The 23,252-nt window shown below is 37.7% G+C and overlaps 1 protein-coding gene across 6 annotated transcripts in view; it reads left to right on the forward strand.

Moving 5' to 3' along the window:
- The window catches only part of DOP1A (DOP1 leucine zipper like protein A), a 119,010-nt gene that overhangs the window by 91,431 nt on the left and 4,327 nt on the right, over window positions 1-23,252 (forward strand). For 5 of the 6 annotated variants that reach the window (XM_055433739.2, XM_055433742.2, XM_055433741.2 and 2 more), the window contains 14 exons: window positions 258-383; window positions 7,390-7,524; window positions 9,214-9,269; window positions 10,507-10,611; window positions 14,179-14,245; window positions 14,398-14,542; window positions 14,924-15,003; window positions 16,287-16,396; window positions 16,655-16,804; window positions 16,945-17,006; window positions 18,481-18,633; window positions 19,772-19,908; window positions 20,341-20,396; window positions 21,316-21,480. In XM_055433739.2, the coding sequence (XP_055289714.2) occupies window positions 258-383; window positions 7,390-7,524; window positions 9,214-9,269; window positions 10,507-10,611; window positions 14,179-14,245; window positions 14,398-14,542; window positions 14,924-15,003; window positions 16,287-16,396; window positions 16,655-16,804; window positions 16,945-17,006; window positions 18,481-18,633; window positions 19,772-19,908; window positions 20,341-20,396; window positions 21,316-21,480 (1,547 nt within the window). The remainder of the gene's footprint in view (window positions 1-257; window positions 384-7,389; window positions 7,525-9,213; window positions 9,270-10,506; window positions 10,612-14,178; window positions 14,246-14,397; window positions 14,543-14,923; window positions 15,004-16,286; window positions 16,397-16,654; window positions 16,805-16,944; window positions 17,007-18,480; window positions 18,634-19,771; window positions 19,909-20,340; window positions 20,397-21,315; window positions 21,481-23,252) is intronic. The other variant, XM_055433745.2, reaches the window with a different exon arrangement.

Below are 23,252 nucleotides of genomic sequence, written 5' to 3' on the forward strand. Positions count from 1 at the left end.
GTTGGGAAGATCCCCTGGAGAAGGGAACAGCTAACCGCTCCAGTATTCTGGCCTAGAGAATTGCATGGACCATATAGTCCAAGGGGTCGCAAAGAGTCGGACATGACTAAGCGACTGTCACTTCACTTCATTATCATGATTTAGGTGGTAAAACATACAAGTTCTGTATATTCTTCCAAAAAAAACTAAAAATGCAGTCCAGTTATTAATGCTTTCATAATTTTTAATGCACTTGTAATTTGCTCAAATTTTTTTAGAACTTGAGGCAGCAGATCCTAGAATTATTGGGGCCCATTTCAATGAATCACGGTGTTCACTTTATGGCTGCTATTGCCTTTGTATGGAATGAGAGAAGACAGAACAAAGCTCCCACCAGGACCAAGGTATGTGTTGATTTTTTCACTTGGTAAACATACAGTGAATACATGCTGAGTTTCAGTTCTCCATTAGTTGCAATGGGATTAGGGGCTGGGATGGGGTGGGTCGTAGAAAAGTAAGTTTGTCTTCCAGTTTAGATAATAATATATTACCTACATTTCTTAAATATAAAAGATACTTTATGTGAAAAAAAATTCATATGATATTAAAACTGTAGCTGTATAGAAACGGTAATCAGATACAATGTATTTTTTAAATGATAGACATTTAAGGTGCATAGCAAGAGTATGGAGAGAAATTTTCATCTTGACTAGCTTTTCATTACAATGTGACTGCTTAAATGTAATTCATATATTGTCTTTAGATTATATATGTGGATATTTTATTGCTTTGTGAGTTTGAAAGCTCAAAAAACTATTCTGTATTGGATATAAATACTGACTCACTAGAATACTAAGGCTGTTAAATAATTTATTCCTATAAGATATGTGATTTGTCTAGCTGAAGGTTTCTAATCTTATTTTGTGCTGATTTCATATTACATGTATGCTGATACATTTCAAGTAATAAAAATAAAGATTCCATTTATATGACATTTTGCATGTAAGGATTCAGTAGTGAATATTACATTGGACAGAATTGAGATCTTGAATTATTTAAAATTGGTTAAGCACATGAGGTTTAACATGGCACATTGAACACATGCATTTTTCTCTGCTCTCTTACCAAAAATGAGAGTGAAAAAATTTTAAATGACAAAACCTACAATGACAAAAACTTGGGAGGGGTGGCCACATAAGTGTGGTCATAAGTGTCATATGACCACAAGTGTCAAAAAGTTTTGCAAGACAAAAAACACGTCTGAGTTATAACTGACTTGGATATCAATATCAGTTTTCTCTGCTCTACTGATTTCCTGCAAGCAAAGGATCAATTACTGATCTAAACCTATAGACAGTCTGGAAGTAGAAGTATCAGGTACTTCTAAAGGCAAAGAGTTAGGATAGGGCTGAAATCTGGAGGACTGACTGAAAGTTTATAGTTCCCTTTTCCCAAACCAAGCAGCCACCCATTTCTCTTACCCTACCCCATCAGGATACTGGAGTCAAGTTTACTTCGTGAAGAGTTTATGAAAAGAGACTCTTGATCCAAGGGCACAAGGTTCACAGTTCAGTTCAGTCACTCAGTCGATCCAACTCTTTGCAACCCCATGTACTGCAGCACGCCAGGCTCCCATCACCAACTCCCGGTGCTTACTCAAACTCATATTCATCGAGTCGGTGATGCCATCCAACCATCTCATCGTTTGTCATCCCCTTCTCCTCCCACCTTCAACCTTTCCCAGCATCAGGGTCTTGTGTAGTGAGTCAGTTCTTCACATCAGGTGACCAAAGTATTGGAGTTTCAGCTTCAACGTCAGTTCTTCCAATGAATATTCAGGACTGATTTCCTTTAGGATGGACTGGTTGGATCTCCTTGCAGTCCAGTGGCCTCTCAAAGTCTTCTCCAACACCACAATTCAAAAGCATCAATTCTTTGGCACTCAGCTCTCTTTATAGTCTAACTTTCACATCCATACATGACTACTGGAAAAACCATATCTTTGACTAGACGAACCTTTGTTGGCAAAGTAATATCTCTGCTTTTTCATATGCTGTCTAGGTTGAACATAGCTTTTCTTCCAAGGAGCAAGCATCTTTTAATTTCATGGCTGCAGTCACTGTCTGCAGTGATTTTGGAGCCCAAAAGAATAAAGTCTGTCACTGTTTCCATTGTTTCCCCATCTATTTGCTATGAAATGATGGGATGGGATGCCATGATCTTAGTTTTCTGAATGTTGAGTTTTAAGTCAACTTTTTCACTCTCCTCTTTCACTTTGATCAAGAGGCTCTTTAGTTCTTCACTTTCTGCCATAAGGGTGGTGTCTCCTGCATATTTGAGGTTATTGATATTTCTTCCAGCAATCTTGATTCCAGGTTGTGCTTCATCCAGCCCAGCATTTCGCATAATGTACTCTGCATATAAGTTAAATAAGCCGGGTGACAGTATGCAGCCTTGACATACTCCTTTCCCAATTTGGAACCAGTCTGTTGTTCCATGTCCAGTTCAAACTGTTGCTGCTTGTCCGGCATACAGATTTCTCAAGAGGCAGGTCAGGTGGCCTGGTATTCCCATCTCTTTCAGAATTTTCCACAGTTTGTTGTGATCCACACAGTCAAAGGCCTTGGCATAGTCAATAAAGCAGAAGTAGATGTTTTTCTGGAACTCTCTTGCTTTTTCGGTGATCCAACGGATGTTGGCAGTTTGATGTCTGGTTCCTCTGCCTTTTCTAAATCCAGCTTGAACATCTGGAAATTGATGGTTCACGTCGTGTTGAAGCCTGGCTTGGAGAATTTTGAGCATTACTTTCCTAGCATGTGAGATGAGTGCAGTTGAGTGGTAGTTTAAACATTTTTTGGCTTTGCCTTTCTTTGGGATTGGAATGAAAACTGACCTTTGCCAGTACCGTGGCCACTGCTGAGTTTTCCAAATTTGCTGGCATATTGAGTGCAGCACTTTCACAGCATCATCTTTCAGGATTTGAAATAGCTCAACTGGAATTCCATTACCTCCACTAGCTTTGTTCCTAACGACACTTCCTAAGGCACAGTTGACTTCACATTCTAGAATGTCTGGCTGTAGGTGAGTGATCACACCATCATGATTATCTTGGCCGTGAAGATCTTTTTTGTCCAGTTCTTCGTGTACTCTTGCCACCTCTTCTTAATGTGTTCTGCTTCTGTTAGGTCCATATCATTTCTGTCCTTTATCGAGCCCATATTTGCATGAAATGTTCCCTTGGTACCTCTAATTTTCTTGAAGAGATCTCTAGTCTTTCCTATTCTATTGTTTTCCTCTATTTCTTTGCATTGATCGCTGAGAAAGGCTTTCTTATCTCTCCTTGCTATTCTTTGGAACTCTGCATTCATATGGGTATATCTTTCTTTTTCTCCTTTGCCTTTTGCTTCTCTTCTCTTCTCAGCTGTTTGTAAGGCCTCCTCAGACAACCCCTTTGCCTTTTTGCATTTGGTTTTCTTGGGGATGGTCTTGATCACCACCTCCTGTACAGTGTCATGAACCTCCACCCATATTTCTTCAGGCACTCTGTCTATCAGATCTAATCCCTTGAATCTATCTGTCATTTCCACTATATAATTGTAAGGGATTTGATTTAGGTCATACCTGAATGGTCTAGTGGTTTTCCCTACTTCCTTCAATTTAAGTCTGAATTTGGCAATAAGGAGTTCATGACCTGAGCCACATTCAGCTCCCAGTCTTGTTTTTGCTGACTGTATTGAGTTTCTCCATCTTTGGCTGTAAAGAATATAATCAATCTGATTTCGGTATTGACCATCTGGTGATGCCCATGTGTAGAGTCTTCTCGTGTTGTTGGAAGAGGATGTTTGCTGTGACCAGTGTGTTCTCTTGCAAACCACTGTTAGCCTTTGCCCTGCTTCATTTTGTACTCCAAGGCCAAATTTGCCTGTTACTCCAGGTATTTCTTGACTTGCTACTTTTGGATTCCAGTCCCCTATAATGAAAAGGACATCTTTTTTGGGTGTTAGTTCTAGAAGGTCTTGGAGGTCTTCACAGAACCGTTCAACTTCAGCTTCTTCAGCATTACTGCTCAGGGCATAGGGATTACTGTGATATTGAATGATTTACCTTGGAAACAAAGAGATCATTCTGTCCTTTTTGAGATTGCATCCAAGTACAAGGTTTATCCAGGTAAGAATTAGACATCATGCTGCAAACAGCAGTCAGGAAAAGTCTACACTCTGAAAAATGGAATCAACCTCACCCCAGCAAGATGGCAAGAAGCCATTTTGTTCCTTAGGTAGGAGTTTTTAGGAATCCTCTCTAGGAAAATGGCCTGACCCACAAAAAAGAGCTAAGCTGCTTTTTTTGTGTCTCCTAACAACAACAACAACAACAAAGGACTCCAAAACTAGGCTGCTGGCACGACACAGGAAGGGCCCCCTGTCCTGTAGTCTTGTACCTAAATGCTTGGCTTTCCATCACCTTTTAATTTCTTTTTGAAAAGCAGTAGTAGCATAGTTGTTAAGACCTCATACTTTGAAACCGGTCCCTGGGGTTAAAATATTGTCTTCTCCACTCACTAGCTATATAACATCCTCAGGTTAGCACTGCTGCTTTATGGGGTTGTAAGAATCAGAACCGGAGGGAGGGAGGGTGGATGGAAAGAAGGAAGGGAGGGAGGAAGGGTATACATATATGTATGGCACTTACCAATATTTGGCACTTAATAAGGACTCTGTAAATATATTTGTGTATAGTTATTATTATTGCTGTGCTGTGCTTAGTCCTGTCCAACTCTGCAACCCCATGGAATATAGCTTGCCAGACTCCTCTGTCCATGGAATTTTGCAGGCAAGAATACTGGAGTGGGTAGCCTATCCCTTCTCCAGGGAATCTTCCTGACCCAGGAATCAAACCAGGGTCTCCTGCATTGCAGGCGAATTCCTTACCAGCTGAGTTACCTGGGAAATAGAGAGCCAAGGAATACCAGTCACATGAAGAAAGCCTCTATAAATTAGATAAAGACCAAAACAAGTAGATAAAATCAAAAGTAATAGTGGAAGTAACAGAAGAAAATGTAAATTTCAACAGGTAAAATTATATTGCATCCATGAAATAAGAGATGATAAAGACTATTGCAAAAATTTTAAATTGTCTTAAATGTCAAAACTTTTTATAGCAGAAGCAAAACAAAATCAGTATCAGAGAAGTGAAAGTAGATAAATATGAGATATAGAATGTAAATTTAGAGTTATGGAAAATAGAGGAAAGGAGATTTTTAAATTAGGGAAATGATACTGGAGGTACAGTATCTTTATGAAGAAAGATAAAATAGAAGAAATGAGGGGAGAAAAGTATCTAAAAAATAGTACAAGGAAATTCCCCAGAAGTAAAGGAAATGAGTTTTTATAGGCACTGTGAAAAGAGATCTGTCTACCTAAAGATCAGCAAGTAACGTCAGATCACCAGAGATGAAAAGGAGGTCTGATAACCTTCTAAAGAGAAAATACTGGTCATATTCGATGGATGATGATATGACTTATCATTAGCAACACTAGAAGTTATGATTGGAAAGTTAGTTTCAATCTATAGTACTTTACCCAGCCAAAGTGTCACTCAGGCGAGTTTTGACTTTGAAGTTTCTCAAAAAAATTGCAGTCCATTCACCCTTTCTCAAATACTGTAAGATGTATCTCCAGCAGAGGAGGAATAAAACAAGAAAGAAGGCAGCATAGGATCCAAGAAATAGGAGTTCCAACACAGCAAAAAAGAAAGGCTGATGGTCACAGGAGAAATATCAAGATGATACTATGTAGCAAGCCTCAGTTCAGTTCAGTCGCTCAGTCGTGTCCGACTCTCCGTGACCCCATGAATCACAGCACGCCAGGCCTCCCTGTCCATCACCAACTCCCGGAGTACACTCAAACTCATGTCCACAGAGTCGGTGACGCCATCCAGCCATCTCATTCTCCGACGTCCCCTTCTCCTCCCACCCGAGAACCAAACCAGGGTAGAACAGAAAGACATCTATCAGAGATATCTCAAAAAAAAAAAGCAGGAAGAGGAAAGGGTAGGTTAGTTATCTGATCTGATGTTTTTGAGTATGTAATAAGAGGAGATTTACAGTTGTTGGATTCTTTGGGGATTAACTTACGATAGAGAAGGCCAAGCAAACAAAAACAGTGTAGACACACAAATGCACTTGTGTGTATGCACACACATCTATTAAACATGTTGTGACAATTAAGGAAGATTCTTGTTTATAAAGATAGAAAAATCCAATTGAAGTCATATTGCGTAAAATAACTGTTTTCTTGTATATACTATCATATTTTAAACACATTTACATATAAAGCATTGTGAATAGGGCATTGTAATACTTTCCATTGATATATATTCATTTGTTTCATACATCTCCTGGTTGATAAGTAATTATTCATACATCGTTTATTTTTTTCATCATGTTTTTAGTGAAAATTAGGGAAACAAAATATGCATAAATAATTCTTCATATCATAAACCACTCTGAAATGAATGAAAGTATGCATATGTAGTTCATTATATCCAGTGTTTCTTTATGAAAATCCTTAAAAGCTATTAAATTAAAGTAAAAACAATTATATTGGGACTTCCATGTGGTCCAGTGGCTAAGACTCTGTACTCTCAATGCAGGGGGCCTAGGTTTGATCCCTGGTTGGGAAGCTAGGTCCCATACACTGCACCAGTTTTCACGCCACCAATACCATACCTAAGACCTGGCACGGCCAAATAAATAAAAATAAATATCTTAATAAAACAATTATATTTCTTTGAAGCAGATTATTTTGTTAATGTAGACTTGTTAAGATTTTTCAGTTGGAATTAATAAATGAAGATTATTTTTAAAATTGGCAATAAAAAAGTTTAGGAAAAACAAAAATTCATACAAGAGAAGACATGTGTACTGATAATATACAACATAACTATAAGTAATCATGTGAATACTGGGTGTAGATTTAAATGGAATTATGATGTAGCTATGATAGAAAGATAGGGAGAAGAGTGTAATAGAACCAGAACTTTGTCTTCTGAAGTAGGATGTCAGTAGATAATGTGTAAAATTGAAGAAAATATTCTGAAGTAGGAAAAATAACAACCGTGAATATTACTCGGAAATGATAGGAAAGAGCCAAGAGTTGAGCCTGGAGACTTTGGGGCATAAGTGCAAGCACACTGCTATTTTTTCTTAAAAGATACCTTGTCCTGTTTGTCTTTTTGAAACAATGTACATGTGTTATATTGATAAAAAATGAAATTTACCTAGTCATCAAGGGACATGAAAGGGCCTTTATATTAAAAGTAAGGCCATAAAATATTCTCTTAATTCTGTGATTCCTCTTAAAAGATTTACCTGTGCACATACATAAGTGGATCCAATGATGTGTTCTCCAGGTTATTCCTGCAGCCAGTGAAGAGCAGCTCTTACTAGTAGAACTGGTTCGGTCTATCAGTGTCATGAGAGCAGAGACTGTTATACAGACTGTGAAAGATGTCTTAAAGCAGCCCCCAGCCATAGCCAAGGACAAGGTAAGTGGAGCTGTCCTTTGATTTGTGTACAGTTGTGTTTCAGAGATGACCCTGGTAGGGAAGTTATTTTTTGTACAATACATCCTTTTAAATAGATTGCAGAGATGAGTGTATGTGTTCTCACTCTGCCCTACTACAAACAGTTACCAGTAGCTACAGTGACCCGCTGGTATGACCCTCCCTGTGGCCAGTGAAGAGCAGTTCACTGCTCGTAGCTCTCCATATGTACGTCTGAGGCAGTGAGTAAGTGTGGGACCAGATTCTTAGGTGAGATTTTTCTGGCCATGTAGAGGAAAAGCACAGAAGCCAGAGCCCAAGCTTTGTTTACTTCAGTTGTTGCCTTTTTCACAGCTTCTTGCTGCTCTCTCTTTGGAATGAGGGTCTCAAGTCTCTAATCTCCTCACATTTTGCTCTAACTTTAGTTCTAGTCAGTGTCATTTCTTGACCATGTACAACCTGTGCTCCCAAGAGGCCAATGATAAAGTCTTTGCACTCCCAATACATTGTCTCTAGTTCAGTTCAGTTCAGTGTCTCTAGTTAGGCAGACCTAAAAGTCTGTAAGTTAGTCAAGTTATGAACTTGTCTACTTTTTCTGCTGCTTATTTCAGCAACACCAAGAGGTTCAATTTTCTTAAAAAATATTTACCAACGGCTAACATTAGACTTTAGGCCAAGCCAAAACATGCCTGATTACTTCCTTAAAAGAATTATTGCACATATCTGAAAATATTGTATTTTTTTCTATTGCCTAAAGAATGTACTACTTGTGTACAAAAATAGCCAGTGTCCTTACTAACTTTTTAACAATTTCCTTACTGTTCTGTATCACCACTGGGGCATTTGTAATAGGATTTTAAATTTGCTTGTGAAAGCTCAATTCACTGTAATTATTTTGAGCATTTACTTGTGCCAGAGACATTGGGCTAAATGTGAAGGATATAAAATCAAATAAGAGCAAGTTTTGTACTCCTCAACTGCTGCCCACCCTGTTCTCAATATACTAAGTTCTGAATTCATCAGATATTTGATTTTTCCTCATGTGGTACAAGAGGAAATTTTCAAGGGAATAGTTGGTATCGAAACATAACAAATCATATTGGTAAATGTTAAGTGGAAATCAGTGTTGTTTTCTTGTCTATTACTGATTTTTAAGGGCGGTGCCTTCTTTTTTATTATATGTTACATTCAGCACTAACTTTAAAGAATAGATTTTAGGCTATTAGAAGTTAATTCAAATTTGGAACCAACTATATCTACCTACCTACCTATACTAATTTAACAGAAACTTGTGGTAAAATAGATTTAAATTCCATTTTATTAAAAAAAAAGTCAACCTAATTCTGATAGCCCAGCCAAGCATAGGCTGATTAAAATAAAAATAGTGTTGATGCTTATAGAGTCAATGGGTCATTTAAAAATAATGATTGGGGTATGCTCGGGATATGAGGGTAGGTGGGAATTGAGAATCTTTTGATTCTTTCTATCCATTTTCAGGTATTTAAATAGCTTTTGTGTTTTGCCTACTACATAGAAGAGAGCTGCATGATTAGGATGACAACCTAGTGTTCGATTTTGTTTGCTTTTTAAATTTTTTAAATTTAAAACTGGTAAAATACAGAGTAGCTATAACTATGGAAAAGAAAAAGCAGCGTTTTCCTTCACTATAAAATCGGTTTCTTTTGTTTATAGAAACATCTTTCTTTGGAAGTCTGCATGCTTCAGTTTTTCTATGCTTATATTCAAAGGTAAGATAATGGCTGTGGATCTCTCCTCACTTTATTTAGCAATGTATAAAAACTAGGAACAGAAGAAAGCACCTGAATTCTTTCAAGAAGTTACTTATTTTTTTTCCTTCTAAAACTAAAAGAACTAATACTGGAAACAGAAAAACATTGTTTGTGGATATATTAATAAAGGCAATTGGCCTCTTAATGACTCAGTCATGTGCATCCTACAGATATAAAGACCTCAGTATGTTAAAGTACACTGGACATTAAAACACCAAATTGTAAGAAAATCATTTAAATATAAATAAACAAACTACATCCTGTTCTTGAAACATCCTATGCCTGTTGCCATTGATTCATTATTTTGATATAGGTGAGAACACAAGGTCGTCTAATCTGTTTCTTTTTTTTAATGGAATGATATGAAAATATCTTCTTGTTATGGCATTCCAGTTTTGCATTTAGCTGACATATGAACAGAATTCCGTTGATTTAAATTTTGATAAACTTCTTATTCAAGAACCTGAATTTTAATCCTCCCTTTTAAAGATGTTTTCCATTTTAATCATCAAACTTGGCATTGGTTTGTGATTGATGACTAACATTTATAAAGGTAGGTTAAACTGGTTGTGATTTAGAATAGGGAGTGCCTAAAATCTAAATTTAGGAAGAAGAGTTAGGGTTAAGGTCAAGAAGAAACAAAGAGAATCTTAATTTCTTTAGAGGTGAGAGACTGATATTCAGGATAGATTGACAGCCCTCCCTTAGATGAGATGGAGAAAGAGCTAATATAAGAGAGAAGTGGAGAGAATAGGGAAGGGAGTAGGTAACTATGATGTCAGTAATTAAACAAATTTATTGAGCTGTATTTTAATTTTGAGAGTATGGTTAAGAACTGGTATTTCTATGGCAAAATTTACTGTAATAAATTACACTGGATATTTTAAGTATGTATGCTTGGTTTTCTTTTTACATATAATAAGAGTAGAAAACCAGGAGTTGGTGATGGACAGGCAGGCCTGGCGTGCTGCGGTTCTTGGGGTCGCAAAGAGTCAGACATGACTGAGTGACTGAACTGAACTGAAGAGTAGAAAATATAAAGCTTTCAGAAATGTTCTATCACAGTATCACAGTCTATCAAATTTAGGAAATTTTCAGAGAAAGTAGGAAAATATGGTAAAGACTGGGGAAATATAGGGAAAATTAAAGTTGATATTGGCTTTCTCTGTGTATAGAAACTGTGTTCATCTTGCAGAATCCCAGTGCCCAATTTAGTGGATAGCTGGGCATCACTGTTGATACTTCTGAAGGATTCCATACAACTGAGCCTTCCAGCCCCAGGGCAGTTTCTTATACTTGGGTAAGCAGTTTCACTTAAAAAATATGATTTCAAATAAAAATAGTGTTCATTGTCTCTGATTGCTGAATAACATGTTTTGGGTGATGGTGTGATCTCTACCTTCTAGAGGGGAGTGGGATTATGAGGCAACATTGTGTGTTAATACATATGCAAAATGTAAGTGTGCTAATGTAAAACTGTGGCAGCAGTAGTCACTTAGTGATGAGAAAGGGTGGGATTGAAAGGGGCAGAAGTGAGCAGGATGACTGAAGGGGAACTTAATAGTCATTTGAGTTCAGAACCGTGAACATAAAAAGTCATTCTCTGTCATGTTGTTTCCTGATCTCTGTTAATAATCTGTGTGATTATTTGGTAAATTCTAATTACCCTTGACTGCAAGCACCATGTTGTCCGGACAGTATCTTTTACTCTCCATTATTCTTGGTTCATAATATGTCCCCAGGAAATACTTGCTCAGTGAATGGGGATGGTAGGAGGGGAACGCCTTTGTGGAACAGGGAGGGGATACTGGGCAAGGTGCCCTGTCTGCTTTGGCTGTGGTGTAGGCATAGCTGTGGAACGGTGGGTGAATGAGAGGGAGATGGGAGCTGGAATGGGAAAGGAATTTGCATTTTTTTAAGAAATTTGGTCTTGGGCAGGGGATGGGAATGATGGCAGGTTTTGAAGAGGGATATGACTAGCAAGTTAGTAGTAGAATAGATTGTAGGGGAAAGAAGATAGAATCATTTCTAATGGGAGGTAGCACGTTTGTGTGCTGTGGATTATGGGATTGAAATAACAGGACAAGAAAAGAAGGGAAGGGGGCCAGCAAACATCAGAAAGGTAGAAGAAAAACAGGTATTTTCAGTGTTCTAGAAGCAAAGAGAAGTTAAGAGGGCATGGCTAACCCCTTTAGAGAGATTAGGGAAGATGATGTATAAAAAGAGGGTGTATTTATTGATGATCCGAAGAGGATTGGTAATTTAGGAGAAAAGAGTTGGATGAGATAATAAGCACAGCTGTTAATGGCAAGGGTTAGAGTAAAAAAAAAAAAGTTAGTGTGAAGTAGTCTTTGAGTTTGTTTGATCATGAAAAGAAAGAGAACTGACAAGGTAGCAGGAGGAAATGTGACTTGAAAGTCATCATTAATGGTAAGGAAACCTGAGGATGTTGAGTAGTGAACAGCAAAGACTCTGCCTGAATTCAAATCCCAATTCCTTTACTTCTTTGCTATAAGGTCCTGCACAGGTTATATAACCTTTCCAACTGTAAAATGGAGAATGATAATAGTGCCTAAAGTTGTTCGGAGGATCATTTAGTGTTTGTTAAATTCCCAGAATAGTGCCTGGCTGATAATAACTATTAGTTGAGGGGAGCGTGTTCCATAGGAGATTGGAGGGCGCGGGGGCCTCCTTGGGAGCACCAGATTCCAGAGACAGCTGGGAGGGGATGGAGACCAGGGAATGGCAGGAGCAAGAGTGAGAAAGAAGGCTGAATTTCCTCTAAAGCTTTGTGACTCAAAGGTTGATCCTTCTGCCAGCAGCAACAGAGTCACCTGGGAGCTCGTTGGAAATGTAGACTCTCAAGCTCCAACCCAGACCACCTGAATCAGAATCTGCAGTTTAACAAAGGTCTCAAATGATTACATTACATCGTGAAATTTGAAAAGGACTGCTTAAGACAGAAGAGGGGAATTCCCGAAAGGGAATAACCTTGTCTCTAACCTATTTGCGTTACTTCAGACGTTCAGTGTGTTATTACACTGAGTGGGATGTAAACTCAACCACATACAAAGAACTTCAACCTTAGTCAACCTCTGTAGCTCTGATGGTGTTTTCTATAAGTGTAGTTGGGTGGTTCTGTATACAGACTTAGCTTCTCTGTTGTCCTGAAGGGAACCAGTGATTCTGCTTTGGCAACCAGTCGTCTAGAAAATTTTGAAGTAGAGGGAGAGAAAGTGAGGGTTCTTTGGTAAAATGGACTCAAGATTCTGATAAATGTAGGAATGTAGTCTTACACCAGGAAGAGAGAGGAGGTGGAAGAACAAGGATGAGAGCTGGAGAGCTGGTCAGCCTCTAGAAGCTGAGTAACACTGCGAATCCTAGCAATGATCCCTAGACCCTTGTGCTGTTTTCTAAACCAGAAATCTGATGGGGTTTTACGACACTGAAGGTGTAGTGGAAAGAGCAGTGGACTCAGCGTCTGCAATTCCTGGACCAAGGATAAAAAGAACTAGTGTGTACAATAATTTTTATTGATGAGAGATAACTGTAAACCCTGGAAATCAGAATAGTGTTCTCATAAAGATTTCTGATTCTTTTGATATGTAGTTAACTCTCATCTCTGGGACCCAGGATACATCAATAAACTTTTCCAAGGCTATTTTCCCATCTGTCAAGAGTAATAGTACCTGCCTTATCTACCTCCAAATTGTTCTAAGGCTCAAAGAAGGAATATATGGACAGATTTTTGAATCATCACCAAATATCCTGCTAATCTCATTAAAAATTAAAGCCAACTATTAGAATTGTGCGTTCTCTGCAAGATTTTTTTGTTTCACCACCTGTTTTTTCTTCCTTTCTCATTTCTCAGATAATAAAGTGTTTTACCTCCTTCTCAATGAGTGTATCTTCTGAGTATTTAAATTAAAAGTTGGGCATTTTCACTTATACTAGAAAACTAACTCCTTTTTTAAATTGGGTGGTTTAGTTTTTCTCCCAACCATTCCACTGATCCTCTAAAAATTCCTAATTATAAAATAGAAATTTATTTGAGAATTCTTCAATATCACTTTACGTGTTAGTTTGGAAATAATTATGCATATAGTTAATCTTAATAAAATCAAGTTAAATATTGAGTAGAATTTTAGCAAACAGTGGAAACGAATTTCTTACATTCAAGAATTCTTTTTAATCTATTATTACACATAAAGAAGCCATTTTTATATTACAATTAATGATTGGTGGGGTTTATGTTTTTAAATTTTTTGTTAATATATAAATCACAGAAAACATACAAATTATAAGTCATTACAAAGTGAAGATGTCAGCTGTACAATCACAAACCTAAATTAAGAAATGAGACACCATATGTCCCCTCAAGTTCCCTCCTAATTACTGTCCTTTCCTTTCTTCCCAATATAGCCTCTATTCTGACATATAGTACCACAGATAAATGTTGCCTTGTTTTTGAACAACTCTGTTTTATGTTTACTACTTTCATACAACGTATGTTTAATAAAAATTATCCATGTAATTTCATGTAGCTATAATTTATTCATTTTCATTGCTGTTTAGTATTTCATGGTATGAATATGCCATACTTTATCTCTTCTGTTGCTGGACATTTGGGTTCTTTCCTATTTTGGATTTTATAAATAATGCTGTTATGAACATCCTCGTACAGGTGTTTGCATGCATATGTTTATGCATTTCACCTGAGTCATAGAATGTCCATATATACCCATATTTGTTAAACATATAAAGTTAAAATTGAGACCATAAAACCACTTGCTGTGAAAAATTATATTACATCATTTTCTTTATACAATAATATTTCCTGTTTGTTTTCTTTCTTTGACCCTTTCAGAGTTCTAAATGAATTTATTATGAAAAACCCTAGTTTGGAGAATAAAAAAGACCAGAGAGACCTCCAGGTAAGTCATTCTGAATTGAGAGCTGCTGCCCAAACTCTGTTTCTCAGTGCTCTCACGTCTAAAATGGGAAGGTCAGATAAGGTCATCTGTTAAGTTTCGTGTGTGTGCCTGTGCACACACGTAGGTATAATGGGTTCTCCTTGTTTCTTCAGGATGTGACTCATAAAATAGTGGATGCAATCGGTGCAATTGCTGGTTCTTCTTTGGAACAGACAACATGGCTGCGGCGAAATCTTGAAGTTAAGCCTTCTCCCAAAATAATGGTAGATGGAACCAATTTGGAATCTGATGTTGAAGGTATTGATCCCCCCTACACTTAATTTTGTATTTGTAGGCATCTGTCCCTTGGTGGCTCAGCTGTAAAGAATCTGCCTGCAATGCAGGAGACACAGGTTCAATCGCTGGGTCGGGAAGATCCCCTGGAGGAGGGAATGGCAACCCACTCCAGTATTCCTGCCTGGAGAATCCCACGGACCGAGAAGCCTGGCTGGCTGCAGTTCATGGGCTCACAAGTGACACACACAACTTAACAACTGAACCACCACCACTCATTAAGAAATTATTGCAGTCAGCACTATAATTGCTATAAAATCCTCCCTTGTCTCATGTTTAACATGTAGTTTTTTTCAGTGGGGAAAAAACCTAACTGTATCTTTACCTGTCTTTTTTCTTATTTAGATATGTTATCACCTGCAATGGAAACCTCAAACATAACTCCTTCTGTATACAGTGTCCATGCATTGACATTACTTTCTGAGGTAAATATTGTCAGATTTTTTCACATGAACTTTCAAGTAAACAGTTAGTAAGTAGTTCTTACAAAGGAGATTTTAATTTGAAATACTATTTTGTAGTTCAAGAAATCAGTATAAAGAAAGTTTAGACTTTGTGTTCAGATTAGTAGTTTGTTAAATATTAATGATGGCAATTTAGACCTTGCTCCCCGCCATGCATTTGTTTTTTACAAGTGTACTGTTTAATAATGAACAGTGCTTTTGTATCACAGTTTGGTAGGGAAGAGTAGAAGTGGTATAATGATGCTGGTCGCTATTAAGTATTTACAGTTTACCAAACATTTTTATGGGGTTCCCTGATAACTCAGTTGGTAAAGGATACACCTGCAGTTCAGGAGACCCCGGTTCGATTCCTGGGTCTGGAAGATCCCCTGGAGAAGGGATACGCTACCCACTCCAGTATTCTTGGGCTTCCTTTGTGGCTGAGCTCGTAAAGAATCCACCTGCCATGTGGGAGACCTGGGTTCGGTGCCTGGGTTGGGAAGATCCCCCGGAGAAGGGAAAGGCTACCGACTCCAGAAATCTGGCCTGGAGAATCCCATGAACTGTGTAGTCCACGGGGTCACAGAGTCAGACATGACTTTAGCAACTTTAGACACTGCCCCCCATGCATTATTTTTTACAAGTGTACTGTTTAAAATTGAACAGTGCTTTTGTATCACAGTTTGGTAGGGAAGGGTGGAAGTGGTATAACGATGCTGGTCCCTATTAAGTGTTTACAGTTTACCAAACATTTTTATATACATGCTCTCACATGCTCCTTTTTTATACCCTATTTATTACAGACCTGCAGTTCCTTTTTGTTTCCCCTTTACAAATGTGGTTACTGAACCTTACAAAGACTAGAACAGTATGACTAAAGGCAAATAGCTAATTGACAGAGCAGCATCCCAATTCATGAGGTTGGATTTTTCCTAAACCCCCTGGTAACCCAGTCAGGGAGAGAGGTACTTAGTTTCTAGTCTTAAATTTTGTGTTTACTCCCTATCACATCAGAAGGTTCTTAACCTCTCTTTTTCTCTTCTTCCTAGTAATATTTGCCCATATGTATATTCTTTAGTTACAGTGGAAAAAAGTGCAAATAGTGGCAGAAGCCATTCATGTAAAAATGGATTTAAGGAGATTTGCTTTTAGATTTTTCTAATTTTAAGGTATTCTAGATGTTCTTACAGAATGAAAACCACCTCTAGATGCTGTCAGTTTCAGCTCTCAGATTATACATCCCATTTCATTTATGTCTTTTTTAGGTTTTGGCTCATCTTTTGGATATGGTTTTCTACAGTGATGAAAAAGAACGAGTCATTCCTTTACTTGTAAATATTATGCATTATGTTGTGCCCTACCTCCGAAATCATAGGTACTACTATTATTTAACTGGATATGTTAGTTAACTCGTATTCTGTTATAAATAAGTTGTGTTCCTTTATTCCAAAAATAAAATTATCACAAAATGACTTTATTTTTACCTTAAATTATAGTGATAAAAAATATTTCTATTACACAAGTGCTTTCTATTTCCCGTCATTGCTTTAGGTAAATGTGAACACTTATGAGTAACTTAATATGATGAATAAAGTTATAACATAGAGGTTAATGTGGTTTTCCTTCCTCCCAGCGCACATAACGCCCCCAGTTATCGAGCCTGTGTCCAGCTGCTGAGCAGTCTTAGTGGGTATCAGTACACACGGAGAGCTTGGAAAAAAGAAGCCTTTGACCTCTTTATGGATCCCAGTTTCTTTCAGATGGATGCCTCTTGTGTTAACCAGTAAGTCATCCTGCTTCTATTCAACATGATAATGCATCTCACAGAATCTGTTGAAATCAACTGCTATCTGCAAAGTAGAATGCTTTTTAAATACTAACAACAAAACGTTAATTACATATCATGATCCTGGTTTCTTGCAGTTGGAGAGCAATTATGGACAATCTGATGACACATGATAAGACAACGTTTAGAGATTTAATGAGTGAGTACTATGGATGACAACCTAAGTGTCTTTCCTGTGCATGAGCCATTCTTATTTGCTTTGCTCTTGTCTAGAAACTACTGAATTAGCTCTTTGTCAGGTTATAGTACCCTACAGGAATATAATGTTAAAACTTGAAGACAGCATAGTAGATAAATAATCAGGAAACTATTTGGCCTTGTCACATTTGCCTCTAAGTTGTTTCCCCAGCACATAGCATAAAACCTGGCACTCAGTAATCACTGAAGGAAAGACTGACCGGCAGGAAGGCAGAGAAGAGCAGGCAATAGAGACCAACCTATCAAACAGGTCACTCTAAATCCTAGGGCTCTGGGGGATTCCCTGAGGAATCCAGGCTTCCACTGCAGGGGATTCAGATTCCATCCCTGGTAGGGGAAGTGAGACCCATGCTGTGAGCCAGGGCAAAAAAGAAAATACCGGGGCTGTGTTTACCTCCTCTGAATGAAGAAAGAGAGGAGCCAAGAAGTCCGAATCACTTTCCACCCCACTTCTTCTCTATTTTATTAGTTTATAAATTGGGGTTTCTCATAGTATTTCATCTGGGGGAAAAAAAAAGTTTTCTTGATTTTCTTAAAGTTTGAAAATTATGCAACTAATGATCTAAAATAGCAGCGAAGTTAGATGAATCCCTAGAATTTCATGTCCCTTCTTAACCAAGCTATAGTTTCCCCTCTGGAAAAGGGACAGTGTATTCTCTAATCTCCACAGGTTTGTTTTAAGGTTGAGATTCATCTTTTTAACAATTATTTATTAAAAGACAAAAATGCGCCAGGCATTATGCTCACCTTAATCCAATAACTAAAATTATTTCAGTGAGCAAGTAAGAAGTTGTGAAGGAAATAGGGCACTACAATAGATTTTAAATAACAGCTCAGGAACTCATACTTGAGGTGAAACAACAACAACAAAAAAAGGCCAGCCATGAGCATGCCTAGGGACAAAGTATTCTAGGGATAAAGGACAAAAATTATAAAGTCCTCAGGATAGGAACAAGCTTACTGAGTTCACGAAAGAGCAAAGAAGACAGAGTGGCTGCCGAGAGGGCGTAGGGTGAGCACAGACAGAGGAGGGAGAGCTCGGTAGGCCAGGCTGGGCCAGGCCAGAAGTTTCCACAGCAGTGAGAGGGATTTAGGCCGATGGCATAAAATAATAAAGGGCTTTATAAAATGGCACTGTTAGTGATTTTACCTTCTGAAAACTACAGTCAGTCCTCAATTTTCTTCTCTCTCCACATTGCACTTCCCGCTAATTGGTCTCTGACTTGTGTATGTTGGTTCTGTGTGCCAGCCCATCTGCCTCGGAGAAGAGCCCCCCAGGCCTCCACCCGAAGCGCCTCTCTCTCGGATGTCATAGGGTTTCTAGACATTCTTAAAAACCAAAAGCACGAGCATCTTTTTTCAAATCGCTAGATGACTGTAACAACCTCTCTTACTTGCTTTTTTGTCCCCCTCAGCTCGTGTAGCTGTGGCCCAAAGCAGTTCACTTAATCTCTTTGCAAACCGTGATGTGGAACTAGAGCAGAGAGCCATGCTTCTGAAAAGATTAGCATTTGCTATTTTTAGCAGTGAAATTGACCAGTATCAGAAATATCTTCCTGATATACAAGGTAAACGGCGGAAAACTATTTTCTCTATTTTCCAAACTGTTGAGTTTTTGTTGTTCCTTAGAAAATACTTTCCCTAAGTTGTAAGTTGGGGTAAAATATTTACCAAATGATCATGGATAGAGAATGTTGTAGAATTAGAAATTTATTCTATTGAAACAACAAAAATTAATCGATTATCACTCGTATGTAAAAGAAATCAAACACTGAGTTCATAGGACTTGCCTAAACATGGTCTCTTGTTATATTATTTGGGTCAAATTTCCTGGGAAGTCATGTTTGAGAATGAGGTGTAAGACTGTTTTGCTGTAGCCAGGCATATTAGTGGGGGGTTTTTTGTTTTTTATTGTGGATGAGAGGTTATACATCTTTAAAGGAGGAGACTGAAATAGATGCATAACCAGGAAATTCTAGCTAGAAGTTAGAATTTGGGGACAGAGCAGTGGGTTCTATAAGGTTTCTGATCACCTTCATCACATGGGTTTGGTGGCCCTGTGACCTGGAGGGTATCGGTGCAGTCATCGCCCTGAGCCACCAGTGGCCCTGTAGCGGGAGTGAACTTGCCCAGGCAGAACTGTTTGCTGCACACGAGTCACTGTGCGGGCAGCCACCCGCCTTGGCAGGCGGTGTGGGGACTGGGTTGAGAATGAGAGTTGTCATCTCTTTACAGAGATTATTCCTCTCTCTCTGAAGATAAAGGACCCCTTCTTTTCTGACTCTTTATACCTAATGTCCAGTGTACAACGTGCACACTATTTGTCCTGTGATGTTTTTAACATTGACTAGATCGGTGCTACTCAAAGTGTGGTCCATGGACCAGTATCAGTCTGTTATTCCATCCATGATAAGTACAGAAATGTAGAATAAGCATTTTAAGCCTTTACAGCAATTTGATAGAATCTGTTGAATCCAGTAATAAGAACATGGCACTGAATTTTATATATCTTTCTTTAATTTGATTAATCAAATTAATTTCATTAATGAAATTAATGAAAGTGTACCAGATCACAAATTTTTTAAAAAGTTGATTCTTCATCATAGTTTTGGAAATATTTAGCTGGATTATATAGAAACGTTTATATGGAAATGATTATAAATATTTAGATATTGCAAATATACTGGGTTTTTTCGTTTGTTTCAGAGAGATTGGTTGAGAGTCTTCGTCTGCCCCAGGTGCCAACTCTTCACTCTCAAGTGTTCCTGTTTTTCAGAGTGTTACTTTTGAGAATGTCTCCACAACATCTTACCTCGCTCTGGCCTACCATGATCACAGAACTTGTGAGTTAATTTTAACTCAGGTAGTAAATCTGAATTATAAAACAATGTGACAAGCATCAGCATGCTTACTGGATAAAAACTAATCTTGGAAGAGAACTGAACTCTAGTTAAGCCTGTTACCAAAAAATTTTACAGCTGAAAATAGTAAAACAAGTCAGATTATGTCTCCATACAGTTTAAACTTTGAAACATGCAATATTCAGGGTTATTAGCTCCTTGTGAGTCATTACTTTATCTGATCTGGTTTAGTTCATTCTCTTCTACACTGAAGTTTTAACTGTGTCATGGTTGCCAGGTCTTGTTCTACCTATAGTAGAACCTCCAGGGTGATTAGAGGTGTATCCTAAAATTTGTGTTTGGATTGATGAAAATATAGCCTAAAGATAACTTGAAGGAAGGATTAAACATTTGACACTTATTTCCTGTCTTCAGGTACAGGTATTTTTACTGATGGAGCAGGAACTCACTGCTGATGAAGATATTTCACGGTAATATAGAATTCATTTCGGTATTGTCAGTGTTTAGTATCCTAAATCATCTAGAGTGTTACTTTACAACTAGGATGGAATAGACACTATTTCATCTGACTGGTTTATGTATTTAGTCTGTTGTTATCCAGTTTATCGCTTCGGGCTATAGTACAGTTTCATGTATACCTTAGGTTTTTTAGACTGAATTAAACTATCCAAATTTGTGACCGTGGGCCTCTGGACATAATACAGTTTCAGGCAGTACTCTTTCTACAGTACTGTCACTGCAGTAATGTAGTGACATTGCTGTGTGAACAGCGCTGGTTTTAATAGGTCAGATCTTTTCCCTGAAACATGCAGCAAAACCTGTTACGGCAGGTAACCTGTAACTAAGGTATTCAAATGTCCGTATCTTCCAGGATCTCGGTTTAATGTACTAGAATTTTATTCTTTTTAGTGAAGCAGTTCATTAATATATGACTAAACATAATTTATTTTTATTTAGGAATTTTTGTACAAATCCGTTTATAAATTGAACAGTTCCTTTAACACTGTGTGTCTTGAATTTGTTTACTGCTCTTCAGTGCTAGGTTTCTAAGTGTCCCCTGTACTAATAACTGTGTTGATTATCAGAGGAATTTTCCCTCTCATTATCTTTACAGAAGGGCTCTGAGTAGTAGGGAGTCCCGTAAGTTTTACAGCTTATATTTTTATCCTTGAGTATAGTTATTCTCTGCTATTTTTATATTCTTAATATTTAAAAGAACAGAAATGAATTTTTTATTTGAGGACAGTATAATTTAGTCATGACCTTGCTTAGCAATTACTGGTACATTTATCAGACTGATTATGAAAAACATTAGCTGGCATTTTGAGATTTTCCAGGAATTACTTGTAAGAGGGTACAACTGCTGACAGCACTGTCCCCTGCCTACAGGACTTCAGGCCCCTCTGTGGCTGGTCTGGAGACAACCTACACAGGAGGTAATGGCTTTTCTACTTCATACAACAGCCAGCGGTGGTTAAACCTCTATCTCTCTGCTTGCAAATTTTTGGATTTGGCTCTGGCCTTGCCCTCTGAAAATCTTCCTCAATTTCAGATGTAAGTAAAATAAGGATATTAAATACATTTTGGAAATGCATTTGCTTTGGTCAGTGACATCTAGAACTTTTTGTGTAAGTCAAAGTATTTATCATTTTTATTAAAATGTAATTCTTTTTGGCAGGAGGATGGAGGGGCAACACTGTTACTGGGAGGTATTGGAAATGGTTGTCATGGATCTGTTAAGACCGAGAGACCATTCAGTCAACAGATTGAGTAGCCAGCAGATATGAGGCAGTGGGATGCCTGACTCACCAGCTTCAGGTCCAGTGTAGGAGGTGGTGGTTGTGGTAGTGTAGTATCTTAGTCATATCCAACTCTTTTGTGACCCCATGAATTGTAGCCAGCCAGGCTTCTCTGTCCATGGGATTTTCTAGATGAGAATACTGGAGTGGGTTGCCATTTCCTACTCCAGGGGATCTTCCCAACCTAGGGATTGAACCCGTGTTTCCTGCGCTGGCAGGCAGCTTCTTTACCAGCTTTTCTTTCAGGTGATAGTGAACTGAACTAGAGATGGCAGAGGGAGAAATTAATATAACTAAATTCTCATGAAATGCATTGTTCATAAGTGCTCAAAATATTTAGTTATGGTTTTTCGTATTTGAGCTTCCCTGGTGGCTCAGCCAGTAAAGAAACTGCCTGCAATGCAGGAGACCCAGGTTTGATCCCTGGGTCGGGAAGATCACCCGGAAAAGGGAATGGCTACCTATTCCAGTATCCTTGCCTGGAGAATTCCATGGACAGAGGAGCCTGGTGGGCTACAGTCCATGGGGTTGCAAAGAGTTGGACACAACTGAGCAGCTATCACTTTCACTTTTTTTCATATTTAAGTTGTTAAAGTAATATGCACGCGCTGTAAGATTGTTTCATTAATATGTGGCTAATTGGAGAATTTATCCACGATTAATTATGCATTTATAAATTGTATTATTCTGTCCAATATATTCAAGAATATTGGCTATTAATAGAGTGCAATGGAATAACAGGATAAAGAGTAAGATACCAAAACCTTTTTTCTCTAAAAATTGCTGTTGTACAAACTTACTTTTCATTAAATGTAATGGTAAGAAATTTTTTTTACGTCAATTCCCATTCCTTTTTTTTTTTTTTCCCCATTTGAAACCATATATATCCACTTCTTAATGAATTTCAGTGGTTGAGTGTATGTTAAATGATGTTACTCCTGAAGAAATTTAGAAAAGGGTACTAAGCAGAATTGTAGGAAACTGTCCAAAATTAACTAGGAAGCTTATGTTCACAGAGGTAATAAAACTATAGTCTTCATGCACCTTTCCTTCTTAGCTTCCATGGTGAGAACCATAATGAGTTTACCCTCTTGTCAAGATATAGAAAAGGGATCAAAAATGTAATATCAACTACAGTTTTAACTACTGTCTTTTTTTTTTAAGAAAATCTATAAGGTGGTAAAAGAAAACATGGAGAATTTAATAATTTTTGAAAGAGTATTATCTTTTTACTCATGATTTTTTCAAATGTTGAAAAAGATGCTCAGGCTCATTCATAAGAGAAATTCAAATTAAAATTATTAGTAACTATCAGAATGGTAAAGATCTAAAAGTGTATCTCCTTTTACCCTAAAGTAGAAACATTCTTACTAGTGTTGGAAGTATACATTGATATTGTCTAATTTTTCTCCAAAGAGGTTTATATTTACCAAAATTCAGAATACATATTTTCCTTAGGCCAATAATTCTGCTATATCCTATGATTTATCCAACCACTGTCCTCTCAGACATGCACAAAATTCAGCA

The sequence above is a fragment of the Moschus berezovskii genome, chromosome 10 (genome assembly GCF_049115385.1).
Source record: "Moschus berezovskii isolate FMDL1 chromosome 10, NW_MosBer_1.0, whole genome shotgun sequence".
In the NCBI taxonomy this organism is placed as follows: domain Eukaryota; kingdom Metazoa; phylum Chordata; class Mammalia; order Artiodactyla; family Moschidae; genus Moschus; species Moschus berezovskii.